This window comes from Lutra lutra, chromosome 1 (assembly GCF_902655055.1).
Source record: "Lutra lutra chromosome 1, mLutLut1.2, whole genome shotgun sequence".
Taxonomy (NCBI): domain Eukaryota; kingdom Metazoa; phylum Chordata; class Mammalia; order Carnivora; family Mustelidae; genus Lutra; species Lutra lutra.
The window spans coordinates 213,460,990-213,473,759 of record NC_062278.1 but is presented as its reverse complement, the minus strand read 5'-3'; the positions used below and the strand labels follow the sequence as shown (position 1 = coordinate 213,473,759).

General features: G+C 55.2%; 2 protein-coding genes across 2 annotated transcripts; both read right to left on the bottom strand.

Annotated features, from left to right (window-relative positions):
* Positions 1–36: 36 nt before the first annotated feature.
* Positions 37–4,404, bottom strand: NDUFB7 (NADH:ubiquinone oxidoreductase subunit B7). The gene is made up of 3 exons (XM_047700289.1): positions 4,215–4,404; positions 590–758; positions 37–232 (listed from the first exon to the last, which is right to left on the bottom strand). The coding sequence occupies exons 1-3, from the start codon at positions 4,324–4,326 to the stop codon at positions 100–102; spliced, it is 414 nt and encodes a 137-aa protein (XP_047556245.1). The 5' UTR covers positions 4,327–4,404; the 3' UTR covers positions 37–99.
* Positions 4,405–6,257: 1,853 nt separating this feature from the next.
* Positions 6,258–8,678, bottom strand: LOC125107550 (syncytin-1-like). Its single transcript, XM_047742806.1, is given in 6 exon segments — positions 6,258–6,390; positions 6,518–6,917; positions 7,524–7,773; positions 7,775–7,906; positions 7,908–8,033; positions 8,036–8,678. Coding segments are annotated over 6 exon segments (1,560 nt in total). The 5' UTR covers positions 8,555–8,678.
* Positions 8,679–12,770: the final 4,092 nt, after the last annotated feature.

Here is a 12,770-nt window from a genome sequence, read left to right as displayed (position 1 = left end):
GGTGGTTTTGGGACCACACCACAGAAAGAAGCCCGGTTCCAGCTGAGGGGCCTGGAGGCTTTTATTCATCAATTTGTCCACAGGGTGGGGGCGGACCCACTACAGGGCGACCTCAGGGGCCACCTCACCGGACCCCTGGCCTCGGGCCACATCTGCCTCCCTCTGCTCTCGCCGCTTCTTCCGCTGGAGCAGCCGACGTTCCCGCTCATACTCCTTCATGCGCATCACGTAGCTGCAAGCAGAGCATGTGAACAGCGGTCAGGCTCCCCAGCCAGGCCCTCCCACGCCCCGGGGAGCTGAAGGGACAGGAGTAGGTGCCCCACAGCTTTCTGGGAAGCCTCTGAGTGGGAAAGACCTGTGTGCCTGGGCCAGAGCTGCCTGGCTGACACCAGTGAGCCCAGGGCTGAAGCTGGGCCTCCAACCTGGAACCCGGCCTGGCCATTCCTCCAGGGGCCTCAGAGCCATCCAGCCCTCCTGCAGGCCCCTTGAGATTCCTCCGAACCAAGTTGGGGCCTGGTCGGAACCTCGGAGCCGGCTGGCTGTCTTGTCGGTGGGGCAGTGTCCTGCTGGGGGCGGGTCTGGGGCTCACTCGAGGTGCTCGCAGTATTCCCAGTCATGCTGCTCGTGCTTGCAGGCCAGGAAGTTGGGGAAGCTGTCGCGCTTGCACTTGAGCAGCCGGATGAGGTAGTGGGCGCAGTAGTCCCGCTGCTGCAGCACCAGCTGCGCGTCGTTCATCTGCTGCTGGGTGGCCACCATCTCTGCAAGGAGCGGGCAGGCTTGCTGGGCTCGAACTGCCCGAGACCCGTCTCCCACCCTCACACCAGACTCCAGGGAGCCCCCAATGGCATGTGGCGCCTGCAGTACGGCCACCCTCTGGCAGTGTCCTTTCTAATATGCGCAAAGACCACTCTGGATGCTGAGGCCCAGACACGGAAAGGGTCCCTCTCCCCATCACCCCAGGGTGCCTCCACATCTGTACTGGATCCTTGCGTCCCCTTCCCTGGGGCTCCCTCCCCCAGGCTCACTCTCCAGACAGCTCCACCCTGCAGAGCCCATGCTCGGAAACTACCTTCTCCCAGGAAACCACCTTCTCTCAGTGTGTTGTCCGTCCCCCCCCCCCCCCCCCCCCCCCCCCGAGGGCCACACCCCAGCGCTGCCTAGGGCACATGCATCCTGGCCCTGCCCTGCTGGCAGCCTCCACCTCCTCTGCTAAGAAGTGGAGTCATGTCCCCAGCTCCAGAGTCAACAGTGTGTGAATACATGTGAAGCACTTGGGCCCATGCCTCAGAGGAGCTGAACTGGCTCCTGGTCCTGGTGCCGTGGCCGCCGGGCACATCCGACGGGGTGAAATCACCCTTACGAGGCTGACTGGGGCTGGTAGGACTGGACACCTACCCCAGCCTATGACCACCCACTCTCCTCAGCCCAACTTGGGGCCCTGGACCCAGGCGTCCTGCATCCTCAGGGCCAGCCCCACTCCCCTCGACATCTTCTTGGTCCGGGGCCTCCCCATCAGCCCCAAAAGGTGTCCACGGCGATCTTGTACCTTCCCCTGGCTGGCTTCCTTCCCCTCTGCTTTCCAGTCCCATTTTTCTGTCTCCCAGCCAGACCTCATCTCCTGCCCCTGCACCCATGCTCTTCCAGCCCTCACGCTGCCCACACACGGCTTTCACCAGGGCCTCCCGAGATGCCAGGACTCCATGCTTCCTCAACTTCCTGCCTGCTTCTTTCTCGAATGCTCTTTTCCCCACTGCTCCCTGGGACCACGCTCTGGCTGCCCAAACATTAAATGATGGCTTCCAGTGGTTCTTGCTAGGAGCTCTCTGCTCATTCTCATCCGTGGCTCGATCCCACTCCACAGGTGGATGAGCCCCAACTTGGTCCCACCAACCTCATCTGAGCCCCAGGCCTGGGTATCCACCTGCAGCCCCCTGCTGGCTTGCACAGCAGTGTGGCACCAGCAGCAGTGGGGTCTCTGGCGTCAGCCAGGAGTCACACAGCACCTACTGTGTGCTAGGTGTTGGAGATACAGCAGGGAACATGCCAGACAAGGGTGCCTGCCCTCGGAGGCAGACACAACAGTCATGTGGAACCAGCTTATCACAGAATGTCTGCCAATGCTCAGTATTAGGGAGCAAAGTAAAGCAACGGAGAGAGGGGCAGTGTTGGGGTATGGGTCACCCCTCAGATGCAGGCGTCCCCTAGAAAGGCATCTGAAGGTGAGGAAGTGAGTCCTACCTGGGCGGAGAGCATTCCCAGTGGTGGGACAGCAGGTTGAAAGGCCCTGAGGTGATTAAGAGGTTCAGGATGCACCAGGGCTCTCGGCCCCCCAACACAAGCATGTGGCCGGAGCTAGAGCCAGGGGCAAGCTTGGTGGGGAAGTCAGGAATTCTGTTCCGGACCTGCTGAGTGGGAGATGCCTACGAATCTGGAGTTGAGGGTCCAGGCCCAGCTGGAGATAAAAAACTGGGAGCATCACAAGGCACCTGAAACCAGGGGACTGGCAGAGACCCCCAGGGCTGGGTGGGAGTGAGTGGAGATGGAAGGCCCAAGCAGCAAGGTACCTCACCATTTATAAGGCAGGGACATGGGGAGGAATCCTGAGGGCCCATCAGTGAGGTGTGTGGGCATGCGGGCACCTGGGCAACAGGTGAAGAGGGGTTTCCAGGAAGTGGTAGTGATCAACTTGGAAGCCAGCTGCAGTGGGTTAGAACAGAGAAATGACAACCAGTTCAGGGATACAGACAGAGTGGGGGCTGGGTGGGAAGTTGGACAGGATCCCCTTCTGTGAAGTGGTGGGGATTCAGCTGGAGGGATTTTCAAACGGTAGAAATAAGTGTGTTTGCATGATGATGGGAAAACCAGTGTTACACAAGAAGGGTTGGGGCAGACAACAGGCAAGGGGATGTGACGGGTGGCACAAAGCGTTCGTCTGGAGTGGGGGGGGGACGCATGCCTGGCTAGTGCATGAGCAGATCATCTGGTGGAACAAGAGAGAAGGCCATCATAGAGATGCAGGGAAGCTGAGCTCTTTTGGTTGCTTGTATTTTCTTAATAAGAGATATAAGTGACTAGCTGGAGGGAGGTACTTGAATTCTGAGAGAGAAGGTATGGGGTTTAGGAAGGCACGAGAATGAGCCAAGTGCCAGAGAAGGTAGCAGGAAAACCAGCAGTGTGAGGGTCAGCAAGGGGAGACATGGGGAGAGCAGTCAGCCAGGTTGGGTGTTTTTCTCCTGTAATGTTTGGCTGCACAGGGATAGATGCCAAGGAAAGCCCAGTCTGAGTCCAGTTTTGGTTTAGCCAAGCAAGAAAGAGGAGCAGGGGCCTGTGTCATTATGGGCAAAGGATTCACATGATAAGGAAGTGGGGGACTGACCGGATGCAGGTTCACGTGGGACTGACAGACCATCAGGATTTGGGACACTGGAGGAGTCCACCACCTCCTAACGTTCTCTCTGCACACCACTGGCTTAGAGGTCTCTCTGTCGCTCCCCACGCAGCAGCCAGCATCTTTTGACTAAGCAAGTCTGGTCATGTCCCTCTGCTTAGAAGCACGGACTCTCCCCTCTCCTTGTATTTTATCTGGCCAACTCCTACGTATCCCTCTCAGATGTTGCTTCCAGCCACCGCCTCCTGGAAGCCTGCCTTGATACCCCAGGTGCCGCCCCCCGAGATATGCCCGGTTCCGCTGTCTTTCCCACAGGGCTGGAGGTCCCCCTAGTCAGTGTCTGCTGTATGGACGGTGCCCAACTTGAGACCTGGCCAGGCTGGCCCTCGATATGCTTGTGATAATGCTACATAAAAAGAGCAACGAGCAGGACATGTGCGGTCTGAGGGGGCCCCTCATGTGTTTTGTGTATGACCTGAACAGCAGTACCATCTGGACAGAGATACAGCGGACACGTCCCTTCCGTGATACACCCTGCCCTGCCTCCCCACTGCCTCCAGGACCAAGCCCGGCTCCGACCGCCTCTCGGCCCCAGACTGCCACTCTCGCCCCCGGGCTTTTTGCTCCAACTGTGACTTCTGTTTGGGATGCCTCCATACTCAGCCAGGCTCACGGGAGTCCTCTAGACTCTTCCGGGCCACGCTGCCGGGGCTGAGCCCAGACACAGCGCCGGGAACCCGAGCCCAACCCTGGGCACCCCGCGATTTGGGAGTTCTGGGCGTCCGCGTCCCACTCCAGCCGGCCGCGCCTGCGCACTGGGCCTCACCGCGCTCCTTGCGCCCCGGGAAGCCGTAGTCGGGGGGGAAGGTGGGCATCCGTTGGGGATCGGGCTCCCCCGATGGATCGGTCACATAACGCCGGACCAGATGCGCCCCCATAGCTGCAGTCGCCGCAGATTCCCGCAGCAGCCGGGGGTCACCTCGCTTCTACCCGGAAGCACTACCGCTTTGCCAGCCACAGCTTCCGGGTTGCACAGGCTGCTGCCGGGATCAGGAAGACAAACGGCTGAGGAGGACTTCCGTTCTCTCTCGCGCCACCTGGCGGTCAGGCGGAGACCGCACAGGCGCAGCAGTGCCCTCGAAAAATCAGGTGGACTCCAGAAAGGGTCTTCCGGCTTCTGGAGACAATCTGGGCGGGCGATGAGGAAGAGGTCGACCAGGGGCCTTTTCCCACCCTCCCTAGGCACAAACGAAAATTATTATTATTTTTTGAAAGATTTTATTTGGCTGAGAGACAGCGAAAAAAACACAAGCCTGGGGAGTGGGAGAGGGAGAAGCAGGTTCCCCGTGGAGCAGGGAGCCCAACATGGGGCTTGATCCCAGCACCGTGGGATCATGACCCTAGCGGAAGGCAGACGTCTAACAAGTGAGCCACCCAGGTGGCCTGAAAATTATTTTTCATAGCGTGTTTCCAAAAACCCGTTTTTCTTTTAAAACATTCAAATTTCAATTAATGAATCATTGAACACTACATCAAAAATTAATGATGTACTATATGTTGGGTAATTGAACATAATAACCAAAAAAAAACATTCGAATTTGTCTTAAAAAAAAAAACTCCTGCGCAGTACTGATGATATAATTAGAAGACATCAAAAGTTTAAATGCAATTTGTAAAGTTTTTCCGGCGAGATAAACACACCAGGCGAGGTGGCACAAGGCAAGATTTATTAAAGGCACTCTCCGGCGCAGTTTCAGGGCTCAGGAGAAGGGGAGCCAGGAAAACTGCGACGGGAGGAGGGCACCCTCGGGCGAGGTTCCGCAACTCTGGAAAGCAGAGTAGGGGAAGTCGCGCCCGAGGCAGGGAGAAGGGGGCTTTTAAGGGGTCTCGAGGGGAGTTCAGGGGTCTTTTGGCAAGTTTCCCTTATTTGCATATTTCGCCTGCTGGTCGGGGTCCCGTTGTGATGAGGGAGCAGGAGGCTGGCTGAGGACAAAGCAAAAGCTGGCACCTTGCACCACCTCTCCACCCGCTCCCCTTGGTAATATGTGTCACATTCCTAGGCACCCCTGACTGCCATAAACGAGAAACAAATAGTTAACTTGCAGAGATCACAATCCTGCAAGACAGAGTCTCCCTTGGTTTACAAATGTCCTAGAGATTTACAACAAAGAAGTTACCTTATCAATAGCCCAATTTCCAGAGGCACATAACTCAGTTCCTCAAGCCTTAATGTCACCCTCCCCACCATAAACAAAACCGAAGGAGGCTGAGGTAGAAGGAAAAGTAAATAAAGTTAAATTTCTTCTAAACCTAAATCTCACTAACAAGGACGCTTGATAGCAGGAATGTGACATTCCACCAGGAGACTCCCAATTGTCTTTATGTTAGTGCCTCATTAGAGGGAAAGCGGCCTTGTCTTGATAGTAACCAGGCCTTCAATATCCCAACAGTCTTCTTTACCCCAATAGCCCTTCTGAACACCCCTTTGTCCTCACCTACCCGACTCCTGTGTATATAACCAGCCACTCCTCACATCCCCGGGGCAGCATCTCTGTCTGCCCACAGGTCCTGTCCCCGTGCTCTAATAAACCACATTTTTGCACCAAAGACGTCTTAAGAATTCTTTCTTAGCCGTTGGCTCTGAACCTCACCCCACCGAACCTCACCTAGGTTCAAGAACTTCATCAATTGGTCCACTGGAGCCCAGAGCGGAGCTCTCAGAATCTTGCTTGGGTCTTTGTTCTCCTGTCCAAGCTCAGGTTTTGTGGCGGGAACTTTCACCATCCTAAGTAGCTCTTTCTTTCTGCCAGCCCAACATTCTGACCTTTTGCTTTATATAATGGTGCCAGGGGCGTTGACTCAGTTCTGGCTACTTCCTGCTGACGGGGGCGGGGGGGGGGGGGGGGGGCGTCATCACAGGGGTAGTCGGAAGTGGGCAGACGAGAGTAGGGCTGGAGGAGGAGTTGATTGACAGACACTCGGGCAAGTTCTTGTAGGTGACCCTGCAAGCATCAGAAAAGACAGGGAGCAACTGAGATTAGAAGGAGGATTATGCATACATGTCCCACCAAAGGGAGCAGCCAGGTTACCCAGGTATAGGGGTCCAGGCTCCAGAAAGACGTGTCTTGCCGCCGTGCTTGAATCCGATCCCTGAGTTCTTTGATCCTGGAGGTAACTATACCTGATTGGTTAACAAAGTAACAACATTCTTCATTTAAGTATAGGCAGGTCCCCCCTTTTTCGGCGGTCAGAAGGTCTAAGGTCTGTCGGTTCTGCAGCGCTAAGGCTGCCAGGCTAGTAACTTGCGTCTGTAGTGCTGTGAGGGAGTCAGCAATCCATTCCATGTCATCATTCAGGGCTTGGGAGAGTTTGTAATAAAAGTCTATGGAAGTTCCTATCCCCGCTGTTCCGGTCGCCACCCCTGTGGCTATTCCTGACCCTATTATGAATGGGAGGAAGGCAGCCCTTCCTCCACGGTGTTGGGGGAATAGGATGGATTGCAGCTGGGATTCAGAGTAGATGGTGGTAGTGTAAGGGCCTACTTAGCCAGAGCGAGCCATTTTGTTGTTTATGCAGTAAACTTAGATTGAACCTGCCCCTTCCCCCCAAGAGGAAAGCGCTTAGAAACAGAATTGGTGAAATACGGCCAAATAGCCCCAATAATGGAGCACAGATACCAGGACATGTCAGGCTGGGCAAAAATAACGGAGCCCAGATACAAGGACGTGTTCGGCCAGGTGGAAACGTCCAATCAGTGAAAGCGCACGTATTACCTCCCTACCTGCCAAGGACATGTTCGGCCAGGTGGAGACATCCAATCAGGAAAGCACCTCCCTAACCACCCAAAAATGTGGGTCCTGCCTTTTGGGCGCCAATTCTGACCAGAGTGATAGGCTAGTTCAAATAACTACTATAGGGTGAATTGTAATTCAACTGGCCACCTGTGTGTGGCCAGGCTCAACCACATGGCCTTTACTCTATAAAAGTTCATCTGTGAGACTGGGAGGGGTCACCTCTTTGCAAGAGACGGCCCTGGCTGCTCAGTTTGGTTCTCGATGCTTGGCGCGAAATAAAGCTTTGCTTGACCTTCGCCTTGTATCAGTCTCATCCTTTTGTCTCTGGACCCTTTCAGTAGGAGATAGTAGAATGAATATACAGCCTAGGGAGTCATTAGCGGTCAGGCAGCGATAGGTTCCCTGAGGGCACGAGAGAAATATTCCCGAGGGAGTACAGTACGGGAGGGAGTAGGTGATGTTGGCAGCTGCAGTGGTAAGGGGGGAGGACACATTAATAATAGGTATGTTTACCCCGATGGGGCCGATATGGACCGTATTATTTGTGGTCGTGGAGTTGGGGAGTGGCCAGTCAATAGGGAGGGGTAAACCCTACAATGTTGGAACGTGTTGGAAAAGGGAAACAGATCCAGCAGTCACTGTCACTGTTCTTCGACACATTTCGCCATAGGTTGTAACTAGAGTTCAGGAGGGCCACTGTCAGTTGTTTGGTGGTAGGGAATTTTTTGGATGCTACCAAGATTGATACCCTTATAGACCGGGTCACTGGGGGTTTGGAGTCGTTTAGTCAGGTCCGTGACCGCTGTTTTAATGCGTTCGCGGCTAGCCTGGTCCTGGACACCCCCCCCCCCCCGTCAGAGAGACCGACATGACCCAGATAGGTCCAGCAAACTTTTCCAGACCTGGGGTAGATGTTGCAGGGGGCAATACCGCGTTTGGCTGTCACGAGGTCAGAGACCCAATAGGTTTTCTGGTCATACATACAGGTTGTTGGTTTCTCTCCCCAGTAGCAGGTTGCAGGCATATAAGTAAAGGCTGAGAAATAGCGAGAGGTATCTGAACCCCTCATACAGCTAGACTCACATGGGTCCGCCTGGTTTGTCTGGATTAGAAGGAATATGAGAAGGGGCCCTAACCAAGCGGAGTTTGGTGGGGCCTGCCATCTGGGAAGTCCAATCAGTATCTGTGGGTGCCCGTTTGAGATTGTTGATATGTACCCATGCAGAGTGCCCCAACAGTTTCGCAGCAGTTGGGGTGGTAAGGACGACCGTATGAGGCCCGGTCCACTGGGTTTGTAAGGAGCCTGGCCGCAAGCTTTTGAGGAGGACCTGGTCCCCAGGAGATAGATCTCGTATACCCGCTTTGGAAGCATGGTCGCTTGGGGCTGGGATGACAGTGTCGGCGTGGGCCCTTAAGAGAGCTCGGAGGAGAGTGAGGTAAGGTAGCTAGGATAAAAGAGGCGGGGAAATGGCGGGAAGGCTATGATTTATAAGAAAGGGCTGGCTGTAGAGTAATTCCAATGGGCTTAAGCACGAAGGCCCTCGGGGTGTAGCCCGGAGTCTGGTGAGAGCCAGGGGCAGAAGTGTGGGCCAGGAAAGGCGGGTCTCTAGGGTAAGTTTGGTGAGTTGGGCTTTGAGCAGCCCGTTGGCCTTTTCTACCTTACCCAATGACTGTGGGTGGTATGGGATGTGAAGTTTCCAGGTTATGTTGAGGCTCTCAGCTACCTGTTGGGTTACACTGGAGATGAAGGCGGGTCTGTTGTCTGACTGGAGGGTCCGGGGCAACCTGAACCTCGGGATGATGTGCTTGATGAGTATTGTAGCCACCACGTCCGCTGTCTCCCCGGCCGTGGGGTATGCCTCGATCCAGCCTGTGAATGTATCAACCAAGGTTAATAGGTAGCGAAAGGTTTTATGGCGAGGCGTGTGAGTGAAGTCCAGTTGCCAGTCCCCCCCCCCCCCTCCCGCTGATGACCTTGGAGCTGATGGTTAGGCCCTGTCTGCGGATTCCTCCTTGTGAACAGGTTTTACAAGCCCTCGGGACAACTTCAATTACCTTAGATAAGGAAAGATGATAGAACAATGGCTGAAGAAATTGGTGAAGAGCCTTAGGGCCAATATGGAGGGATCAGTGGATGTCAGTAATTAAGGTGTGCTACGCTAGATTGCCTGGCAAGGCAATCCTGTCCTGAATGTAGATCCACCCCTTATCTCCAATCTTTCCTCCCCGTGCCTGGAGGGCTTGTGTTTCCTTTGTAGAGTAGGAAGGCTGGTGAGGGGTGTTAAGAAAGAGGATAGGAGACGCAGGGGTATTTAGGGCCATTTGTCTGGCCACTGAGTCTGCCCTGTGGTTACCTTGGGAGACCAGATCCTTGGCCATTTGGTGCCCTCGTCAGCGGGCAGACTAAGGGCCTCAAGCAACTTGGCAATGAGGGTCCATTAGCTCTAGGGGTGCCCTTGGTCATTAGGAACCCCTGTTCTTGCCAAAGAGCAGAGTGTGTGTGAGTTATGAGGTAGGCATATTTTGAGTCAGTGTAAATGGTGACTCGTTGTCCCTTCGACAAGTGTAATGCCCTGGTGAGAGCTACGAGTTCAGCCTTCTGGGAGGTGGTTCCGATGGGGAGGGGAGCCGTCTCTAATACCGCATCCGTGGTGACCACAGCGTAAGCAGCGTATCTTTGGCCATCTGAGACCAGGAGGGGACTGCCGTCCACGAAGAGTACGCGGTCAGGGTTGGATAGTGGTTGATCAGAGAGACCGGGATGGAGAGGAGTGAGGTCCTCTATAAGCTGTAGGCAGGAATGAACGGGTTCCGGGGTGGGCGAGGGTATAGGCAGTAAAGTTGTGGGGTTTAAGCGGGGGGAGGTAGAGAGAGAGATATGTGGGTTTTCTAGGAATAGCAGATGGAATAGCTGGAGACAAGAAGGAGTCAGATGGGCCAGGGATCGGTGGCTAAGGAGGTCCGTGAGTCGGTGGGGAGAGTAGACCGCGATGGGCTGCCCTAAGGTAAGTTTGAGGGCCTCCTTTGTAAGAGAAGCGGCTGCCGCTAGGGCCCTGAGGCAGGGCTGCCATCCCTGGGCGGTGACATCCAGTTGCTTGGACAGGTAGGCTATAGCCCTATGCGTAGGCCCCACCAGTTGTGTTAGGAGGCCAGTGGCTGAGCCGGAGCGCTCAGCAGTGTAGAGATGGAATGGTTTAGAGAGATCGGGTAGGGCTAAGACTGGCCCGGTGGTAAGGCGGTCCCTTAGTTTAGAGAATGAGTGGCAGATCGAAGTGGGATCAGTTAGGGGACCCTGGGGGGTCTCTTTAGCCGCCTGGTACAGAGGACGGGACAGGATAGAGAAATTTGGAACCCAATGTCTGAAGAACCCAACCAATCCAAGAAAAGAGAGTATTTCATCTGCCGTTTGGGGAGGCTGGAGTTCTTGGAGGAGTCGTATGTGGTCCCTGGTAAGAGACTTAGAAGTGGGAGTCAGAAGTATGCTCAGATAGGTAACCGAAGGGGCACACAATTGGGCCTTAGAAGGGGTGACTCGATATCCCTTGGCCCCCAGGGAAGTTAAGTAGGGCAGAGGTGTTGTCTTGGGAGACCGAGAGGGAGGGGCTACAGAGGAGGAGGTCATCCACATATTGTAGTAGAGTACTGGCCTTAAGGACGCACTGCTGTAAGTCTATAGTCAAGGCCTGGCCAAAAATGTGGGGGCTGTCCCTGAACCCCTGGGGTAGGACAGTCCAAGTTAGTTGTCCAGAAGCGTGCGTGTCGGGATCCTCCCAGGTGAAGGCAAAAAGAAAATAGGAATCAGGGTGCAAGGGGACGGTGAAAAAGGCATCCTTTAGGTCCAGTACTGTAAAGCGAGAGGTGTTTGGGGGAATGCGAGACAATAGGGTGTAGGGATTAGGAACGACTGGGTGGAGGGGGACCACGGCCTCATTGATTGATAAGCCTAAGGTCTTGTACCAGTCGATAAGCCCCTGAGGGCTTGCGTACTGGGAGGATAGGGGTGTTACAGGGGGAACTGATGGGGATCAGGAGTCCCTGACGTTTAAGCCGTTCTATGATAGGTTTCAGGCCCCGGCAGTGGGCTAAGGAAATAGGAAACTGAGCTCGAGAGGGAAACCTGGAGTTATCCTTAAGCCGTACTTTAACTGGAGTAAGGCGGGAAGCGATGATGGGCTCCGAGGTGTCCCACACCCGAGGATCTACAGTGGGTAGGTCATCTGGAGCGGGGGTCGAGGGAGTGGAGGGGTGTAGGATGAGACGGTTTGAGGTGGGGGGAGGGGAGGAAGGGGAGAGGCAGATAGTTGCCCTCAGTTTCTGGAGAATGTCCCTCCCCAGTAGAGGGACCGGGCAGGAAGGAATCACTAGGAACGAGTGGAAGAAGGGGAACCCATCCAGGTACAGGTAAGGGGAAGGGTCACCCTAGGATTGGAGGAAGTCCCATCCATCCCCATAACAGTAATTGGTGAGGTTCGAGTAAGTCCCTAATAGGAAGGCAGAACAGAGTAGGTAGCCCCCGTGTCCAGCAGAAAGGAGATGGACTTACCCGCTACCTGGAGCATGACCCTGGGCTCAGCCTGGGTGAGAGGGGTGGCCGAGTCTGGGCTTCGTCAGTCGTCCTCCAATTCGAGCAGCTGAAAGGCCGGACTTACTGTCTCGGGGGCTCCCCCACCTTGAGGCGCCAAAGATACCCCAAGGTTAGGGCAGTCGGATTTCCAGTGGCCCATCAAATGGCATTGAGGGCAAGGCCAAGTTGGCGGCTTTGGATTGGGGCACTGGTGAGCCCAATGTCCCTCGGCCCCGCATTTGAAACAGGCCCCGGGGGGTGTGTGTGTGCGCGTGCGATTGGTTGCCCCTCTCTGCTGGTTCCCAGAGCCCGCAGGCCGCAGGGCTGCTACCAAGGCTTGAGTCTGCAACTGAACCTTTTGCTGGAGTCTGGCTTGTCGTTTAAGCTCAGCCGCCTCCTCACAGGAATTAAAGACCTTAAATGCCATTTTCACCAAGTCAGAAATGGGGGTCTGAGGGCCCTCCTCAGCCTTTTTAAACTTTCTCCATATATCCGGTGCTGATTGAGAGATAAAATGAGTAGCCTGTACCGTGGCCCCTGCAGGAGAGGCGGGGTCCAAGCGAGTGTCCTGGGTTCAAGCCTCCGTCAATCGGTTAAGAAACATGGCGGGGTTTTCGTCAGGTGCCTGGACAATCTCCCTAATCTTGTCGAAATTAACGGCCTTATTAGAGGCTGCCCGCATGCCGGCTATGAGACATTGGACCATGCGGTCGCAGCGCTGGCGGTCATCTTGGCCATCCTGATAATCCCAACCTGGTTCTACAGCTGGGACCGCCTGGGCTCCAACTGGCATGGCAGCAACCGTGAGATGGACCTGATCTGCGTGCTCCCGGGCAGCAGCCTGGATGCGTTCCCTCTCCTCTGTGGTGAGGGTGGTGGTCTGGACCACATGTAACTCATGCCAGGCGAGGTCATAGGCTTGCGCCAGATACTGGAATTCTTTGATATAGTTATCAGGATTGGCCGAAAAGGACCCCAAGCGCTTCTCTATTTGGGAGAGATCCTGCAAAGAGAAGGGTGCATG

Bases quoted from the DNA above. Each gene is read 5' to 3' on its own strand.
- NDUFB7 (XM_047700289.1), bottom strand. From the start codon at position 4,326: ATGGGGGCGCATCTGGTCCGGCGTTATGTGACCGATCCATCGGGGGAG. The intron at 759-4,214 runs GTGAGGCCCAGT...CGCTCCTTGCAG, and splicing joins CCCGGGGCGCAAGGAGCGCG to AGATGGTGGCCACCCAGCAG. The intron at 233-589 runs GTGAGCCCCAGA...CTCTGCTTGCAG, and splicing joins GAATACTGCGAGCACCTCGA to CTACGTGATGCGCATGAAGG.